General features: G+C 43.2%; 1 protein-coding gene across 2 annotated transcripts; it reads right to left on the minus strand.

Annotated features, from left to right (window-relative positions):
* Positions 1–79: 79 nt before the first annotated feature.
* Positions 80–18,311, minus strand: Dnajc14 (DnaJ heat shock protein family (Hsp40) member C14). Of its 2 annotated transcripts, none has more exons than XM_051176023.1 (7): positions 18,064–18,311; positions 16,135–17,596; positions 13,152–13,258; positions 12,689–12,808; positions 1,347–1,507; positions 1,156–1,258; positions 80–1,022 (listed from the first exon to the last, which is right to left on the minus strand). In XM_051176023.1, the coding sequence occupies exons 2-7, from the start codon at positions 17,539–17,541 to the stop codon at positions 812–814; spliced, it is 2,109 nt and encodes a 702-aa protein (XP_051031980.1). In that variant the 5' UTR covers positions 17,542–17,596; positions 18,064–18,311; the 3' UTR covers positions 80–811. The 2 variants fall into 2 exon arrangements, with proteins under 2 accessions (XP_051031980.1, XP_051031982.1); XM_051176025.1 differs by lacking the exon at positions 18,064–18,311 and adding an exon at positions 17,874–17,892.
* Between the last annotated feature and the right edge of the window lie 406 nt (positions 18,312–18,717).

An 18,717-nucleotide genomic window follows, 5' to 3' on the forward strand; every position in this document is an offset into this window, starting at 1 on the left:
CCAGCCGGGTCCACTTAGTGAGACTGTCTCCAGGAAAACAAAAGGACTCAAGCTACATGGGCAAAGAAAAGAAGGAAAATAGTTGCCAGTTATATATTTATAGAAAGATAATCCCCTGGCTTTAAATAGATATGTACATACAAACATGAACAAACTTAAAAAAATACAAACCCTTGGCTCACACGGGGGCCTCTGGGAACCCTCTATGCTTCCCCCTCACCCAAGGGCACAGGGCATAAGTCTGTTTTTTAAAAATTAATTTTGGCCATCCTTGCAACAACAAGCCTGAAGTTAGGTGGTGTCCCATAAAGTGAAAGTCAGAGGAAAACTTCAGTTTCCACTCTGAATTCTGTATCACCAAAATTAGGGCTACATGCTTTTTCTTTTAACTAGTACATCAGGGTAAAGGGGGAGGAACCCTTGAAATGGGTTAAGACATAAGATACACTCATTTTAAAAAGGGTGAGTATCATTTGCTCTGCTCTGAGAGCAAATGATAAGATAAAGGCATACAGGACCCAGAGAAGCCCCAGCTCCCACACCTCAGGAACGTACTGACTGGACTGGGTCCAGAGCCTACTCTCTTTGCTCTAGCCACCTTCTATTTCTTTGGTATTGTCAGAAGACAGGTTCAGTTCCTAGGTGTTGGGAAGAGGGAGAATAGGTCATGAACTTCCTCCAAGTACTGAGTGGACAATTTAAAATTTTCCCTTTTTAAAGTATTTAAAAAATAAACAAATCAAATCCATCCTGTGCTGTACACAGCCCTTTTGACTCCCTGACATTGATTTGAGGAAGGAAGAGAAGGGTGTCAACGTTGGAAGGGCCGCCTCACTTTCTTCCGCCGTTTGGGTTTGGCTTCTCCCTTGGGTACTGTATTGTTGGGCTTGGAGGTCGTAGTGGCCCCAGGACCAGGGTGAGGAGCTGCAAAGAAGTTCCCATTGGACATCTGCCCGGGGGGTACTTGAAAGATCCGGCTCAAGAAATCCTGCAGGTCAGTAGGAGGTGTCTCTGGCGTGGCCCTGAGGGAGACATTACAATCAACTATCAAAATTAACCACATACTGGATCAGTTTCCAAACCCCCTAGAGAGCTAGGCATCTAAAACTATACTCACAACTGAAATAACAGATAAGTAAGAAAAGTACCACCTACCTCTGCCGACCACTGGGGCCCGGTACCCGAGAACCAAATGAGATGTGATAAGGAACTCTGTGGGTATCTGGAGAGATTCCCACACGCTGGCACCCAGCCCACTCTGCAAATAGAGGTAATTACCCAAAACATCCATTCATAGCAAATGAGATGAAGAAATATGATCTTGTATTTAGAGGTCAGAAGTGTACCTGTGATATCATAGACCTTTCCATCCATCAGTGCAAAGTAGGTGATCTTGAGACCCAACATGCTTGACTCTGCCCAAAAGTCTCCCTCCTCAGCAGGGTGCAGCCTGTCACACTCAGCACAGTACCTGGCACTCTTAGGCTCCCGGTCCATTTCAAACCTCCTGCAAACCAACACAATAATTCCTTCAGACTCTTCAAGTGGTCATTACTGTCAAACATGGCCAAACATTAAAAGTTATCTTTACTCTGCTATATCTTCTTCTCTATACTCTGCCTTCAACTTTCTTTTAGTCTGAGGATCATGGTATATAGCCCAGACTAGACTCCTAAGTGCTGAGATTACAGGAGTATCGTTCCATACTCTGCTTTGGTGTTTCTGTGTTTAAACTATTTTTTTCTTTCTTTAATGTTTTTATAACATGTAACAATTATAGACAATAATGGCTTTGATTATATTTCCATGTATACAGTGTATTTTGATCCTATTTACCTGCTATTACCCTCTGTTTCTTACTCCCATTCCCACTGATACCCTCCCTCTTCCCAATTAATGTTCATTTTCATGTCCTGGCCTTTTGTTGTGGTGGTTGTGGTTGTTGTTTCGGGGGGAGGGACCTAACCAGTTTCATTAGGGTTGCTTATAAGGGCGTGGACACCTTACCAGTGGTTATACAACTTAAGAAATTTTCTTTCTGGGCTGGAAAGATGGCTCAGCCATTAAAGGCTAGGCTCACAACCAAAAATGTAAGAAATTTTCTCTCTTCCAACAACTATTAACTGCCTATAATTCCTCAAAAAGGTAAGGCCTTGTGAACCCTTTTTTTAATTATTACTAATTTCATGATAACACACACCCCAAAAAGCCACACCTATGTTAAAGACTTTACAAAGGTGATTGATTAGAATTAATGTTGACTGTGGGATTTGAATGATGCATGCTTAAGCCAAATTTTCTTGGACTGTCTTTAGCCCCTTTAATAGCCATCCACTGCCCACCTACAGCCTTGTGACTATTAGGTAAATCCTCCTGGAATATACTAACAGGCCACTAACTTCCACCAACTCAAAAGCAAAGTGTCATCAGATTACATCTGTAGCCTACCTGATATTCCCATCAGTGTAGTTAAAAAAATATCTTGAGGTTGGAGAGATGGCCCAGAGGTACAGATTGCTGTTGCTCTTGCCAAGGACCCATGTAGTGAGGTAGTCCTTCTGTAGCACTGACCACGCCCATTGGGGGGTGGAGAGATGGGCGGAGGTGACCTGAGGAAGGAGGTCGGAGGGGGCCAGGAAGGTGCTCTCTTGCTGGCGTGACTCGGACAGGAGAGGATCGGGTTGAATTTCCTGGTGTTCATCTGTCTAGGTTGTAAGTTATTTCTCCCTGAATAAACATCTATTCGGCCTATTTGTTTATCCTGATCCTTATTTACCGCAATATCTGGTGTCAGAAGCGGGATTTACCTGGGTTTTGCCCCCAGGCGGCAGAAGCCGCCCCCCTCCCCCACCTTCCCCAACGGGCAGGGTTTAACCAGGTGGACTCACCACAGATTTGGGACATTTGCCTCTTCCTTACTGCAAAGGAGATCTTTGCTGCTAAAGCAGACCTGAGAAGGCACTTACCGCTTAACATTTTTTGCCCATTTCCACACGGGACTTTGCATTCGCGCAGAGCCTCTCGGCGGCACCCGCCCGGCGGCACCCACCCAGCGGCACCCGCCCGGCTTGCACGCGTTTCGTCTTGTGTTACAACTAACTCCAAAAGTCCCCTTTTAACAAAATTCTGCTTGCCATAGTTTGTTAAGAACTTTTTACAGGAACCGGGATCAGACGAGCCTGGGCGGCTAGGCGCTATTTGATGACACACCTCCAGGCGTAGCTACCACAAGCTGAGATATACAACTAAAAGCATCAAAGTTCCAGGACAGCAGAATTACACCTAAGGTAATTGTAACATCCTTTGCAATTTAAGCTGATATAAAATCTGAGATAAATTGTTCTATAACTATGGCAGATAATTTTACTATGCAGAACTTTAGGAATTATTTTACTTCATATGTAGAAGGGATTTTAGCAGAAGAAACTTATGACTGGACCAATATATACTTTTATTTTGTAATAGCAATGGGTTTCATCATTAACATGATATTCTTAAAGAAATGGTTTGAGATTACAGCAAACAATAAGGAACTTGTACAAACCATGGGAGACTTAGTAACAAAGATTCGAAACATTGAAAATGATAGAATTCAAAGCATAGAGACAAGGATTCAAAACATTGAAAATGATGGAATTCAAAACATAGAGACAAAGATTCGAAACATTGAAAATGATAGAATTCAAAGCATAGAGACAAGGATTCAAAACATTGAAAATGATGGAATTCAAAACATAGAGACAAAGATTCGAAACATTGAAAATGATAGAATTCAAAGCATAGAAAATATAGAAAGAAAGATTCAGAATATTGAAGATGGCGTTGGCGAGCTGAAAGGTATAATTTGTTTAATGTCAGATACTTCAATAACCAGAACAGAAACAATGCAATGCATTAACAAACTAGCAGAAACAGCCCACTCCTGGTCAGAGGAAGCTACTAATAAGTTTAAAAAACTGGAACATCAGATAGAAAGACTAGATGACAGAATCTCTTCCATGTCTGAGGATAATGGCAAGCTAGCAGATAGAACATTGTTTCTGGAAGGCAGTTTACACGCCATTCAGATAATATCTAAGGATGATAAGATTAAAAACATGGAATCATTTGTAGTTGGAGAAAGTAAGAAACTGACTGATGCAATGAAGTCTCTAGAAAGTTATTTGATTCAAGAAGTTCAGACACTCAAAGAAACAATGGTGAATAGATTTCAGGCTTTAGAAGACCTTCAGTCTGATACATCAGAAGAAGAACTACAGGTAACAGGGCATGAAAAAGATTTAAAATTTTCCACACCATTTAGGGTCAGGGGAGCTTTCCCTGTATCTATTCATGAAAAGCCAGCAACGAAGAAACATCCAAAAGGTGTCGTTGCATATCAGTGGGAACCAATACGTATGAAAGATTTAAAAGGTATAAAGGAAGCAGTAGTCTCTTATGGCATGCACTCACCTTATGTGAAGCAATTAGTAGAATCATGGGCATGGAATAACAAGGTAACCCCTAAGGATTGAGATCAATTAATATCAGCTGTCCTTGAAAGCGCCTCTCAAATAGAATGGAGGGCTTTATGGAGAGAGGAAGCAAAAGCTCTTGAACTTCAGGGCTTAAAGAAAGGGTATAAAGCTCCCCAAGATAAAATTCTTGGTGAGGGTCTCTATGCTGACCCAGAAACCCAAGCTGCCTATGATGAACACATCTTGTCTCTATGCAGTACAGCAGCTTTGAATGCTTGGGATAAGGTTCATGAATTAGGAGAGAGGATAGAACCCTATACCAAGATAAAGCAAGGACCTAGAGAACGTTTTAGTATCTTTCTAGAAAGATTATCTAGGGCAGTACAATTAGAGATAGCAGACACAGATGCTAGGCGAATACTCATAGAATCTTTAGCTTATACGAATGCGAATCCTCAATGCAAACAGGTGCTTTGGCCTTTAAAAATGCGATCAGCACCCTTGGATGAATGGGTCCTATATACAGGCAACATTGAGTATAATGACAATAAGACTGAAGCATGGATAGGAGAAGCCATATCTAAAGGTCAGAGAAGATATCAAGATAACAGAGTTCCTTACTATGGTGACTTAGAAGCTTGGGTAGGAGAAGCCATCCCCAAAGGTTTAAAAAGATATCATAATGTCAGATGTTATAACTGTGGTAAGATAGGACATCTAAAAAGAAATTGTAGGCAAAGCTTCCCTAGAAGTAACACCCCCAGGAATGAATCAAACAGAAGGCCTCAGCCTCCTGGGTTATGTAGAAGGTGTGGCAAAGGCAGACACTGGACAAATGAGTGTAGATCGACCAGAGACAAGCAAGGAAACCCTTTACCATCGGGAAACTCCTTGGGGGGCCTCTCGAAGGCCCCCACGTCACAGGTGGTTCGAACATTCCCAGTCACAGTGGAAGACAATCTCCCACAGGACAATTAGAAAATTCTGTGCCTATTATAAAAACTCATACTGCTCTGGATGACGAACTAGTGACGGAAGTTGAATCAAACATGACAGAAGGAAATGAAAAACGTATATTTTGGCAAACTGCTATAAATAGTCATAGGCCTAGATTGATAGTTAAGATGAATAATAGACTGTTTGAGGGTCTGCTGGACACAGGAGCTGATGTAACTATCATATCTAATAAATCTTGGCCTCAAAGATGGCCCCTGCATGAGGTAAAGGTTCAATTCTTAGGGATTGGAACCCTGGCTCAGGTAAAACAAAGCACGAGATGGATTGACTGTATAGGACCAGAAGGACAGAGAGGGAGGTTGAGACCATATGTGGCTGATGTAGTGATAAATTTATGGGGTCGTGATCTATTACAGCAATGGAATACACAGATTAACATTCCTCCTATATTAGATAGGAACCATAGACGACCTCATGATTGTGGAAAGAATACTGTTAAGTACTATACAAGACAGAGACCAAATATCCAGGCAGTACAAAAACAAAATACAAATGCTGAACAAACAGAGGAACCAAAAGCCCTACCTTTAAAATGGCTAACAGAGGAACCTGTCTGGGTAGGACAATGGCCTATGACCTCTGAGAAGTTAGAAGCTTTAGAAAGCCTGGTTCAGGAACAGCTAAATGATGGACATATTGAGGAATCAATCAGCCCTTGGAATTCTCCTGTATTTGTGATCAAAAAGAAATCTGGTAAATGGAGAATGCTTACAGACCTGAGAGCCATCAATAAAGTTATCCAGCCAATGGGCTCTCTACAGCCTGGAATGCCCTTGCCTTCTTTGATACCCAAAGAATGGCCTATTATAGTTATTGATTTAAAGGATTGCTTCTTCACTATACCTTTACAAGAACAAGACAAAGAGAAATTTGCCTTCACGGTACCTAATTATAACAATTCTCAACCGGTGAAGAGATATCAATGGAAGGTTTTGCCACAGGGAATGCTAAATAGCCCCACCCTGTGCCAATATTTCGTACAAAAACCGTTAGAAATAATTCGTAAACAGTTTCCACAATCCATAATCTATCATTACATGGATGATATATTGTTAGCTGACTCTAAAGGAGAAATATTAGAAAAAATGTTTGAGAAAGTAAAGGAAGTTTTACCTCGCTGGGGATTACAAATTGCACCTGAAAAAATACAAAAAGGAGAGTCTATCAACTACTTAGGATATAAAATAGGTCTACAGAAAATTAGACCACAAAAAGTACAGATCAGAAGAGATCGCTACCAGACTCTTAATGATCTTCAAAAATTACTAGGAGAGATTTCTCAACTGCAAACCATAATTGGAGTAGAAGGGCATGATTTGAAAAACTTGAAAATGGCCCTAAAAGGAGATAAGGACTTGAATAGTCCACGAATACTATCAGCTGAAGCTGAGAAGGAATTAGAATGGGTAGAAAAGAAGATACTAGAAGCACATGTGGACCGTGTGGATCCAAACCTAGACTGTATTCTGGTTATATTACCATCTAGAGAATATCCTTCAGGGATTTTGATGCAGAGAGAAGATATCATATTAGAATGGATATTCCTACCACATAAACAGAATAAGAAACTGAAAACATATATAGAAAAGATCTCTGACTTGATTATAAAAGGTAAATTAAGACTTCGTCAGCTAATAGGAAGGGACCCAGCAGAAATTATAGTACCTTTAACTAATGAGGAAATTTCTTCCTTATGGAAAGATAACGAATATTGGCAGAGAGCTTGCAGTAACTTTTTGGGAACAATTAGCAACAACTATCCCAAAACTGAGAGAATCAAATTCATAAAGAAAACGATTTGGATTCTTCCACGCATTGTAAGAAAAACACCTATTTCTGGAGTTCATACATTCTACACTGATGCAAATAAATCAGGTAAGGCAGGATATAAATCAGGAAATATTAGCAAAGTGGTTCAAAGCCCTTACAATTCTGTACAAAAGGCAGAATTGTATGCCATTCTCATGGTACTTATGGATTTTAAAGAACCCCTCAATATAGTTACTGACTCTCAATACGCAGAGAGAGTCGTTTTACACATTGAGACTGCAGAATTTATTCCTGACAATACAGAATTAACTTCATTGTTTATACAGTTACAAGATACTATCAGAAAGAGGACTCATCCTATATATATATAACACACATCAGATCCCATACAGGTCTGCCAGGTCCTCTAGCACAAGGCAATGATGAAATTGATCGTTTATTGATAGGAAGTGTGCTAGAAGCCTCAGAGTTTCATAAGAAACACCACGTGAACAGTAAAGGTTTAAAAAAGGATTTTTCTATCACTTGGGAACAAGCCAAGGAAATAGTAAGGAAATGTCCTACTTGCTCATTCTATAACCAAACTCCTTTACCACCACCTAAAGGTATAAATAGGAATGAAATATGGCAAATGGATGTGTTTCATTTTGCAGAATTTGGAAAATTAAAATATGTACATCACACTATAGATACATTTTCAGGGTTTCAGTGGGCTACTGCTCTGAGCTCTGAAAAGGCTGATTCTGTTATAACGCACCTTTTAGAGGTAATGGCCATTATGGGCATACCTGCACAAATAAAAACTGATAATGCTCCAGCATATGTCTCCAGCAAATTGAAAGAGTTTTTTGAGTATTACAAGATAAAGCACATAACTGGTATACCACACAATCCTACAGGACAAGCAGTGGTTGAGAGATCCAATCGTACTTTAAAAGAAATGCTCCATAAACAGGCAGGAGGAACCAAAACACCCAAACACAGATTACATAATGCTTTATTAACATTAAACTTACTTAATGCTGATGAGAAAGAAAAAACAGCTGCAGAAAGACACTGGACAATAGAAAAAACTTCTGAACTAAATCAGCCAGTGTATTTCAAGGATGTACTGACCTCAGAATGGAAAGCAGGATATGTGTTACGTTGGGGTAGGGGTTTTGCATTTGTATCTACAGGAGAAGAAAAACTATGGATACCATCTAAGTTAATCAAGATCCGAGTTGAACAAGAGAAACATCTTAATGAAGAGAAATGACAAGTCATCCAACAAACTAGGTCCTATGAGGTGTGTGGAGGCCTCTCAAAGGTAGGGGAAGTGTTCTGTTCTTGTTTTTACAGGAAAACAGAGAAAACCTATCATCAAACAGCCAAAAGACACTGAACATGTAGGTGCCTACAGAAGAGAAGACAGCTCTTCAGAAACAATCACTTAAGGAAGCAGAATCTGATATATGGTAAAAAAAAAAAAAAAAAAAAAATATTTAATTGTAGTAAACTATTTCTATATAGAAATCTATTTCTCTCTATTATCTAGTATTCCTGAAGTCCCAAATTTTGTAAACCAATGCTGGCTTTGGAGTTGGATTTGGCTTTCCTTCTCTAAATTCAAGCATGTTGTTAAGATTAAATTCATGGTTTCTGCCTTAAATCAAGAAGCCAATTGGTGTAAGGCAGAAGAAACAAAATCTGGGGACTCATATCTTATGCAATTTTCTCTCTGAAATCCTAATTTTCTCACATACTTTTAATGCTTATTGTTGTCTTTCCCTAATGCATACCTTAAAACTTGAAAATTTTACTTTAATATTGATGTGTAACTTTTCCACAAGGAATAATAACGATTCCTAACAGCAGTCTTTGAACTTTCCGGAAAGAAGATGGGGCCCCACATCATCATTTCCACTTGACTCAACCTGATGCATCGGAACTACAAACATCACCCTAAAACCGGTTTGAGACTGTTTTGCTCGAGACAACTCATGACTAGCTAGCTGTAATGGTGCACCTTTTTATTACACCCTGGCCAGTTTCAAATAGAACTACAGTCAAGAATTTTCTGCCACACAGTGACTAACTACATATGTCACAGCCAGTTCTGTTGAGAAATTTGGTTGCTAAAAATTTTCTTCCTACAGGATCCATTGGAGCAATCATCGTCCCATTTCAGCAGGAAGTAATCTTAATATGACTACGCCCCCTTTCCCTACCCTTGGAATTTTGGGATAATAGTCATCGTCTTTGGGTTGGTTTTAGTTATTTGGGATTGGGTGATGCTTACACTCGGGTTTATCTTTTAGACAGGAATAGGGAATGGTGGGTAAAGGTATGGTTTAGATGGGATATAAGTAGATTAGCCTATTTCCTTGAGAATTTGAGTATGAATGAGATAGTATTTTACAGCTTACATTGTTATGTATTCCTATGTGGTAAGCTATGTAAAATTAAGTTTATATTTTGTTATATTGTGTTAAATGTTTCCACTTATAATATTTTATGCACATTATTTTTTACCATATTCTATGTATGTATACTTTTCCTGTATTCAAGACATTTTGTATATTGATACAATTTGGGATATTTATCTTGCTGCCCTTTATAGTTCTACCTCTTGTCTTGACACTTATACTCTACCTCTATTTTAGGGATTTACTTGTAGGTATATGTAAATAGTTATATTGTTTAAGTATTTGTTCCTGCTTTACTCAGGAAAGTTTTAATCAGTCTTTTTAGCTAAGTTCCCGAGTATTACAGATTATCTTCACTGTACCTATGAGATTAGTCAGATATAGATGCTTAATCTTCAATCACTTCATAGACATGCAGAACATGGCATTTAAATGTTTTAATATTAGTACTCCATTGACATGAGACACTGTTGCTCCTGACAGCACCGTGCACTTTCCCGAAAATATGTTGGACACTGTTGTTGCTCCTGCTGGAGTTCAATCTCGCCTCAGCTAATGGCCTGTTGGGCATAGAATTGCCCCCACCTTGACCACTGATTTGGACATGCAGTCCTATGTGCTTGCAGGAGACAAATATAGAAGACTGCTTGACCTTGCCAAGTCAGGGTAAGACAGCCATTCTATTTCCCTGCTGTTGTTATGGTCTGTCAAGTTCTCTTGGCCTTAGCCAAATCTGGGTGTACCAACGTCGCTGTGAGACCTAGGGTGACTGTTCAGGTGGCTTGCTGTTTCTGTCCTTGCTGCACCTTTTGGAAGTTGTCCATCCGCATTTCCTGTCTACTCTAGTATTGTTAATTTCCTTCTCAGGTTTTGATGAGGTTGAAGATTAAACTATCACAACTATTATTCTCTCTTCCTAGTTAGATATATTAGGTACTAGACTTACGTTTTCCAGCTTAGGACAACTCTATTGTAAACTCCATTATGCCCTCACCCTAGGACTAGATATGTAGGTCATTTTGTTCTCGATTTTCCTTTTCTTAGAGCACACTTGTTATTCACTGTTTTGTATATAGTTTTGTATTAAGCCTAAATCTTTTCTTTAGACTAAAAGGGGAATTGTAGTGAGGTAGTCCTTCTGTAGCACTGACCACGCCCATTGGGGGGTGGAGAGATGGGCGGAGGTGACCTGAGGAAGGAGGTCGGAGGGGGCCAGGAAGGCGCTCTCTTGCTGGCGTGACTCGGACAGGAGAGGATCGGGTTGAATTTCCTGGTGTTCATCTGTCTAGGTTGTAAGTTATTTCTCCCTGAATAAACATCTATTCGGCCTATTTGTTTATCCTGATCCTTATTTACCGCAATAGACCCAGGTTTAGTGTCCAGCACCCACATGGTGGCTCACAACCATCAGTAACTGCAGTTGCAGGAGATCCAACCCCCTTTTCTGACATCTGCGGGCACCAGACACACATGATGCATATATGTGTGCAAACAAGACACACATACACATAAGAATAAATCTAAAAGAAAAACTTTAAAGTGCTTGATTTATAAATTTTGTTCAAGTATAAAATTTGGACTGGTAAAATGGCTCAGTAGGTAAAGGCATGTGCCACCAAGCCTGATCAACTCAGTTTGTCGCCAGGGTTCAATTGGGGGAAAGAGAGAACTCCACTAAGTTGTCCCAGGACTTCCACTTACACACCTCTATGGACACACACATACATGTAAACAAGCAAATATATACACATAAATAAATGTAACTTCAAAGACTGAAAATAAAAACCACTTCAGGAGCTGGAGAGATGGTTCAGCAGTTAAGAGTACAGAGGAGCTAGGTTTGATTCCCAGCACCCATATGGTGCTTCACAACAATCTGTAACTCCAGTTCTAGGAAATTTGATACTTTTTTTTTTTAATGGATAGAATCAGTATCAAATTTTATTTTGGTTTTTAAATTTTATTTCTTTTATGTGTATAAGTGTTTATATATCTGTGTACCATGTGCATGTCTGGTACCCTTAGAGGTCAGAAAAGGGCATCAGAGCCTATGGGACTGGAGTCATGGATGTTTGTGAGCCAACATGTGACTGCTGGGAACTGAACCTGGGTCCTCTGAAAGAACAGCTAGTGTTCTTAACCATGGAGACATCTCTCAAGCCCTAGATGCCCTCTTCTGACCTCCTCCAGCACCAGGCACACAGGTAGTATGCATACATACAGGCAAACACACATAAAATAAAATTTAAAATCTAAAAAATAAAGCTTCCTGAAACTATACCATGTTTGAACGTGGTTTGGTGGATAACCTGAGTCTGTGTTCCCAGGACATGGTCATTCCTATATGGCTACAGGATTAACTTCTATTCCCTTTAAGGTGAGACAGGGTCTCACATGGCCCCCCCTAGCCTTGAATTTGACATATAGCTGTGAATGATCTTGAACGTCATATCTAACCCTCTACCTCCTAAGTGCTGGCATTACAGGCCTGTGTCATCATGCCTGACTTATGAAAGCTGTATCTTGGCATCAGCAGCTAAGATCCTCAATCTTTTTATTTTAAAGATGGTGGTGCACACCTTTTTCTCAGCACTTGGAAAGCAGAGACAGGAGGATCTCTGTGAGTTCCTCCAGCCTGGTCTACAGAGTGAGTTCCAGAATAGCCAGACCTATACAAAGAAACCCTGTCTCCAAGATCAAAAAAAAAACTTTAAAACTACAAAGAGAGATTTGTTTTTATAATTTTTAAATGAGATGTATGTATGCTTGTAAGTATGTGTACATGACTGCAAATGCTCTCAGAGCCAGAGGAGTCTGACTAGAGCTGTAGGTACAGACAGATGTGAAGCATCTGCTGTAGGTGTTGGTAGTAGAAATTGGATCCTCTGGGAAAACAGCAAATGCTCTTAATCACAGAGCACCTCCAACCCTAAATCCTCAGTCTCTTAGTAGTAGGACAAAAGTAAAAGACTTGGGTCTTTTCACTCACAGCCTGCACTCCAGTCACCAACAATACTCTGTCATCTTGTTTCATACCTATGCTTCCCTTGGCATCGGCTACACATCATAGTATTCATTGCCTCCTTGAGGTCATCTTGTAGCTTCGATAGAAACTCATTCACTGACCGGCTCAGCTCATTCTCTGCCATTCGTTTCCTGAGAGGAGAAAGGTTCCATAAGTCAGAGTATTAAGGTACAAAGAGACAGATGTGGATGCTTCTACAGCAGTGGCTCTCAACCTTCCTGATGCTAGGACCCTTTAATACAGTTCTTCATGTTGTGATGTCCCCAACCATAAAACTTCTGGTGCTACTTCCTAACTGTACTTAATCTGATACAAAGGTTGTCTGATATGTGACAGTGTGAAAGAGTCACTCAACCCCCAAACGGCTGATGACAAGTAAGTTCTTTCTGCCTGAGCACCCCCACCCACAAGTCCAGGGCCTTCTATTGACGTTTTTCCATCTACTTCACCGGAAATGTCCCGTTTCAAACTCACATCTCATACTCCTTCCGCCTCTCTGGGTTGCTGACAATGTCCCAAGCTGCCCGCAAAATTTTGAAGGCCTCCTCAGCCCTGGGATGATGATTTTTATCAGGATGAACCTACCCAAAACACAGAGGCATTTCATCACAAATCAGTTCTAACCCTCCCCATTTCAGGTTGTGTGTGTGTGTGTCTGCATGTTCGAGAGCATATCCATATGTACATATGAGCACAATGTGTGTGCCTGGTGCCCACGGAGAGGGCATCACATCCCCAGGAATGAGAGTTACAGGCAGTTTGTAATTTAGATGAGCAATAAGTGAGTACTCAGCCTCTGAGCCATCTCTCTCATCTCTAGCCCCTTCTCTTTTTTTTTAAAAGGTTTTTGTTTTGATTCTTTGTCCCCCTCCCAATCCCACACACACATACAGGGTTTCTCTGTATAAACAACTCTGGCTGTCCTGAAGTTTGATTTGTGGACCAGGCTGGCCTGCAGCTCACAAGAGATCCGCCTGCCTCTGGCTTCTGAGTGCTGGGACTAAAGGAGCTCTAAGCTACTGCTACAGCACCATGCATACCTGTCTGCTGCCACACGCCACACTCCCTACCATGATGGTCATGAGCTCGCTCTCTGAAACTATAAGCCAGCTCCCAATTAAAAAATGGTTTCTTTTTAAGTTGCCTTGATCATGGTGTCTCTTCACAGCAATAGAAAAATAACTAAGAGACCCTTATATCTGAAACTTTCTACTTGTCTGCCTCTCTGTTCCAGAAATGAACGTGTATTAAGAGTCCAGAAGTTTTATTTATGCTTTTCGGCCTTTTCTGCACAACAAACAATAGCCTGTCTTCGTACAGCTTCTTTTCCCATCCATCTGCATTGCCCAAAAGCACAGAGATGAATCTCATCACTGATGCTAAACACAAAGAATGCTTTTAAACTTCACAGGCTCAAGCTAATGTAACAGGCCTTAAAAGTATTCACACTGGGGCCTAGGTTATCCAAGAGAAGCCAACAGAAATTCTAGCCCAGAACAAGAGAGATTTTGGGGGTTCGAACTGGGTATATAAAGGATAAGGGAACACCTCTATCCAAGAGAATTTGGAAAACAAGAATGTTTTTAAGAATGATATTCTCCAGTTAGATGTCTGCTGAAAGACATGAAGGTGAAACAAACAAGTCCTACTACTACTATTAGTAACAATTTGAAGGGAAAAGTAACTGTTATCTAGTCTAAGAATATCCCAGGTCATCCACTAAGGAACATGTCTTGTCGACCAAATTTAATCCGTGCCAAGTTATCAGTCTGGGGGCTTATTGTACTTTTAATTGTCAAGGAAAACCTTGGTTGCCCATTCCTCTTTATGTTATACAGCCACTGTGGTAATTTGCATATTGTAATGTTTTGACAATCCGGCCCATACATTCAGTCAGCTTCAGGTGCAATTTTACACCTATTACTTATATTCATAATATAGTTTTACTCATACATACAGAAATAGCAGTAGCAGGGCTGGGGGTTTTAGCTCAGTTGTAGTGTATACCTAGATTGAGTAAGGCACTGGGTTTGATCCCCAGCACCAAAAAAAAAAAAAAAAATATATATATATATATATATATATATATATAAAATTTATATATATATATATAAATTTCTCTCAAGTATATAGTACATGAAAACTCCCACCTACATGGTTAACAAAAGCAACATATCTTCATGCACATACATGATAGCACACGTCTCTGTTATGATGTGTGCTCCTTGTTTTATTCCCTTTCATACTGTGGGGTTTAGATTCTTGTTTTCAGGTTAGGGAGGGATGTATATCAGTGGGACAGCACTTGCCTAACATGCACAAGACCCTGGATGGACTCCATTTCAATTCCACAGGAAAAAAGAATCTGTTTCCTTCTTCCTGGTCCTGGAATGACCACTGATGAGGTCATTCCCCACACTAGGCCTACACTTGCATTTCCAGGAGAGGTTGGTTTTCTCCATGTTTAAAATCTCCTGCTGGGGCTGGAGAGATGGCTCAGCTGCTAAAACACTTGGTTTTCTTGTAAAGGACCCAGGTTCAGTTGCAGCCCCCACGTGGTGGCTCACAACCATCCCTAACTCCAGCTCCAGAGGAACCACACTCTTTACCTCCTTGGGTACCAGGCTGTACATGGCACACATGCATCCATGGGGGCAAACACTTGCACACATAAAATAAGTCTAATGGGACAATTTCTTGCCGGTTGGTGGCGCCCGCCTTTAGTCCCAGGGAGGCAGAGGCAGGTGGATCTCTCTGAGTTTTTTGAGGTTTACAGAGTTAGTTCCAGGACATCCCAGGCAACACAAAGAAACCCTGTCTCTAAAAAAACAAAAACAAAAAAAAAATTGTTTTCATTCCTTCTTTACCATTCATGGTGATGCACACATGTAATCCCAGGACTTCCAAAGGCAAGAGACTCACAGATTCAAAGTTAGCTGGAGCTTTATAGCAACACTCTACCCCAAGCAACAAAACAAAAATTCCTTTGTTCAGGTGAGAGAAACTAAGGTAATGAATGACCAACTGGACCTCTTCCCTATCCTAAGTAGAGGAATTTCATCTAGCTACTGTCGGGTGAGTGAGTTCAACCCTGACTGCTATATTACCCAGCCCCCCCAAAAAAAAACTTCATGACAAAAGCCTTTAATTGAGGGAAAAAAAATTAGGTTCCCTAGTCAGAGAAATCTTTATGGCTCTTGCCTAAGAATATTTCCCTTAGCTAGGTATGGTGACAAGTCCCATAAATCACAGCCCTCAGCGGTGGAGGCAAGAAAGTCATGAGTTCTAGGTTAGTCTGTCCACAATTGTGAAAGTCTGCCTCAAAAACAAGACAAAGGGATGCAATCCTTCAGCTTCTGGTTGGCCTCCTGCTGGACCTTCCCTTAATTTTACACTCCATAATTCTGGAACAGAAGACAGATACAAAGAGGAATAAGCAGAGGAGGAGGACACTCACCATCACTGCTAGCTGCCTATAGGCCTTCTTTAGTTCCATATCTGACGCTGTGACTTCAACCCCCAGCACATGAAAAGGGTTTAGTTCATCCTCAGGGACCCCGGCCATGGTCAAAAGCCGGGCCACTTCCTCTTCTGGCTGGCAGTGGCGCCCGCCAGCTGCAGGTGCGTTACCTTGCTCATTAGTCCTCTGCTTGACCCAAGGCAACCCCAGCCAGTTCCTCTGAACTAATCTCGCCAGCTGTTGCCACGGCCGGCTACCTCGAAGCACAGTCAGGCAACGGTGCAGGGCTGGAGAACCCAGCCAAGAGAACAGCCTGGTGGTCTTATCCCTCCAGCCTAACCGGTCCCCCAGCCCCACCAAAAACCGCCAGCCCAACTGCAGACAACCCAAAAAGAGGGCAAGAGCCAGGAGCAGGAAAGCACCCACCAGCCTAAGGAGACGGGTGAATAGCCCTGCCGCGTAGTAAAAGCTCTGGCTTAGGAAGCCGACCACCACCTGGGCCCAGCTCCCCAACCTCCCTGCCCAGACGCCCACCCAAACTCGAAAAAGGTACAGGTCACTGACTTTCAGCTTCCTGCACGCATAAATGAGATGGCCACAAGTTTCCACATACTCTCCCACCAATACCAGAAGTTCAATCAGCCACCAGAAGCCTGCCTGTCCAAGCTGACACAGTCCCTCCACTCCCCACAGTCCCAGGCCTCTGCGCTTATCTGCCTGATTTCGTTTTCGGCCCAGCCGATGACGACCAGGGGACCTGGGATCTCTGCGCCCGCTATCCCGATTGTCCTCCTTGGTCAAAAACCGGTGCCTCTGCCTCCGGGATGGGGCTTTCTTTACACTCGACACACGTGAAAAATCACTGGGAAATTTAAGAGGTTCCTCGTCATCATACTCTTCTTCTAACTCTTCATCTTCCCCCAAGGCTGGAGAGTTACAATGGTGGCAAAAGTTGCTAGAAGAACCATTTCCTTCCTCAGAGTAAGTGCCTTCGGGAATCCCAGGGCTTCCCTGGCAGTTACAAGCGGTCGGAATGGAAAGAAAAGGGCTCCCATCCTCCTGGTACCCAGCCCCATTATCTCTTGAGAGTTCCTGGTCGGCTCCTGACTCTTCTGAGGATGCCTCACTCTCATCAGGGTAGCCTCCTTCCCTAGGTGGCCCTGGACCCCTTGGAGGACCATGGCTTGGATCCGACCAGTGGGCTGGGTTTGGGGGCTGTGTGTACTTGGGACTAGAGTGCTCTGTGAGGCAGCCTGTACCATTAGGAGCAGTCTCTGTTGAGTCCCCGAGTCCTGAGAATGAAATTGTTTCAGGGTCCGCAGAGGGTCCTGATGTCCTGAGGGACGCACCACCGCTCTGATGGGCTCCACACAACCCTCTTTCTCCGGGGTGCTTCTGGGCCATGACCCCGGGGCTTCCTGAGGAGTTTAGGTCACAGCCATTGTGGTAAGTTCTTTGCCTGCAACAAAGGTAGCAAGTTGGGAATGGTCAAGAAAGTTAAACAATGTACCCACTACCCCCTTACCGCGTAAGCGCAAATTCTTTGGGGGCATTCGCTAACCCTAACAATAAACCTGAATCAGACCGATCTGCTTGCACAACCCTGCTTGCACCAACCCCGACCTCAGAAACCCCCCTCACCCCTGAAATCTTAATTTCTCTTTTTTTTTTTTTCCCCCCCTCAGGAAAGCTGAACTCTTCAGTCTGGGAAATGGGGGGGGGGAGGGGGAGTTTACCGCAAAGGGTGTGGTGGTGAGGGGGGGTTACTCTTAGGAAAAAAGATCGCCTGGAAGAGAGGCCGCAATCTGTCAGAAAAGGGTGGGGACGGAGCCTAAGGGGAAAGGCTGAGGGCGGAGCCTAAGGGGGGTCCCAGCAGCAGGACCACCCGAGAGCACCGACTGGGTGCAAGGGGCAAAGGCGACGTACCGAAGAGCGGCGGTAACTCCTCCCCCTCGAGCAGCTGCGCCTGAGGCCAGGGGGAGCTACGAGAGCAGCTCCCCCGGCTCCGCCTCCCGCTCACGCTCCGCTTCCGCCTTCCGTCCCCGCCGCGGCCGCCTACTTCCACTTCCGGGGTCACCGGGGTAAAAGACGGGAAGGAAAGAGAAAAGCGGTTGGCGGGGGCGCGAGCGGGCGCGGCGAGCGCCGAGTCAATCGAGGGGGCGGCGCCAGAGCGCCCCGGCCCCGCCCCTTAAAGGGCCCGAGGCCGCCGTGCGAGCCGTGCGAGGCGCACAGGTCGCGCTGCCGCGAGTGAGCGGGCGAGCTGTCGGCCCAGGCCTGCGGGCTGTATTCCTTGTCACTGCCGAAGCTGGAAGATGAAGGGCAGCCGCCAAGCCACACATAGCCTGTGGCTTGCAGACAGACAGCCGGAGCTGCGCGCCCGGACCCTTCCCTATCGGCTGTCGTGGCAGAGAGGAAGAGAAGTGTGTGCCCCGGACTAGCTCGGCCCCTGACTACACGCGACACTCCTCTCCCGGACCCAGCTGGCGAGCTCCCACGCCGCCGATCCGCCCGCTGTGAACGCGGCCCAAGGTCCAGGCTAGGCACTGCGGCCGGGGCATCCGAGCGAGGCTCCGCCGGGCT

The sequence above is a fragment of the Phodopus roborovskii genome, unplaced genomic scaffold (assembly GCF_943737965.1).
Source record: "Phodopus roborovskii unplaced genomic scaffold, PHOROB, whole genome shotgun sequence".
NCBI lineage: Eukaryota > Metazoa > Chordata > Mammalia > Rodentia > Cricetidae > Phodopus > Phodopus roborovskii.

Excerpts from the sequence above, each read along its gene's own strand:
- Dnajc14 (XM_051176023.1), bottom strand. The coding sequence starts at position 17,541 with ATGGCCCAGAAGCACCCCGGAGAAAGAGGGTTGTGTGGAGCCCATCAG. Across the intron at positions 1,259-1,346 it reads AAAGGTCTATGATATCACAG|AGTGGGCTGGGTGCCAGCGT; the intron begins GTACACTTCTGA and ends CTCTATTTGCAG. Across the intron at positions 1,023-1,155 it reads GGCCCCAGTGGTCGGCAGAG|GGCCACGCCAGAGACACCTC; the intron begins GTAGGTGGTACT and ends TGTCTCCCTCAG.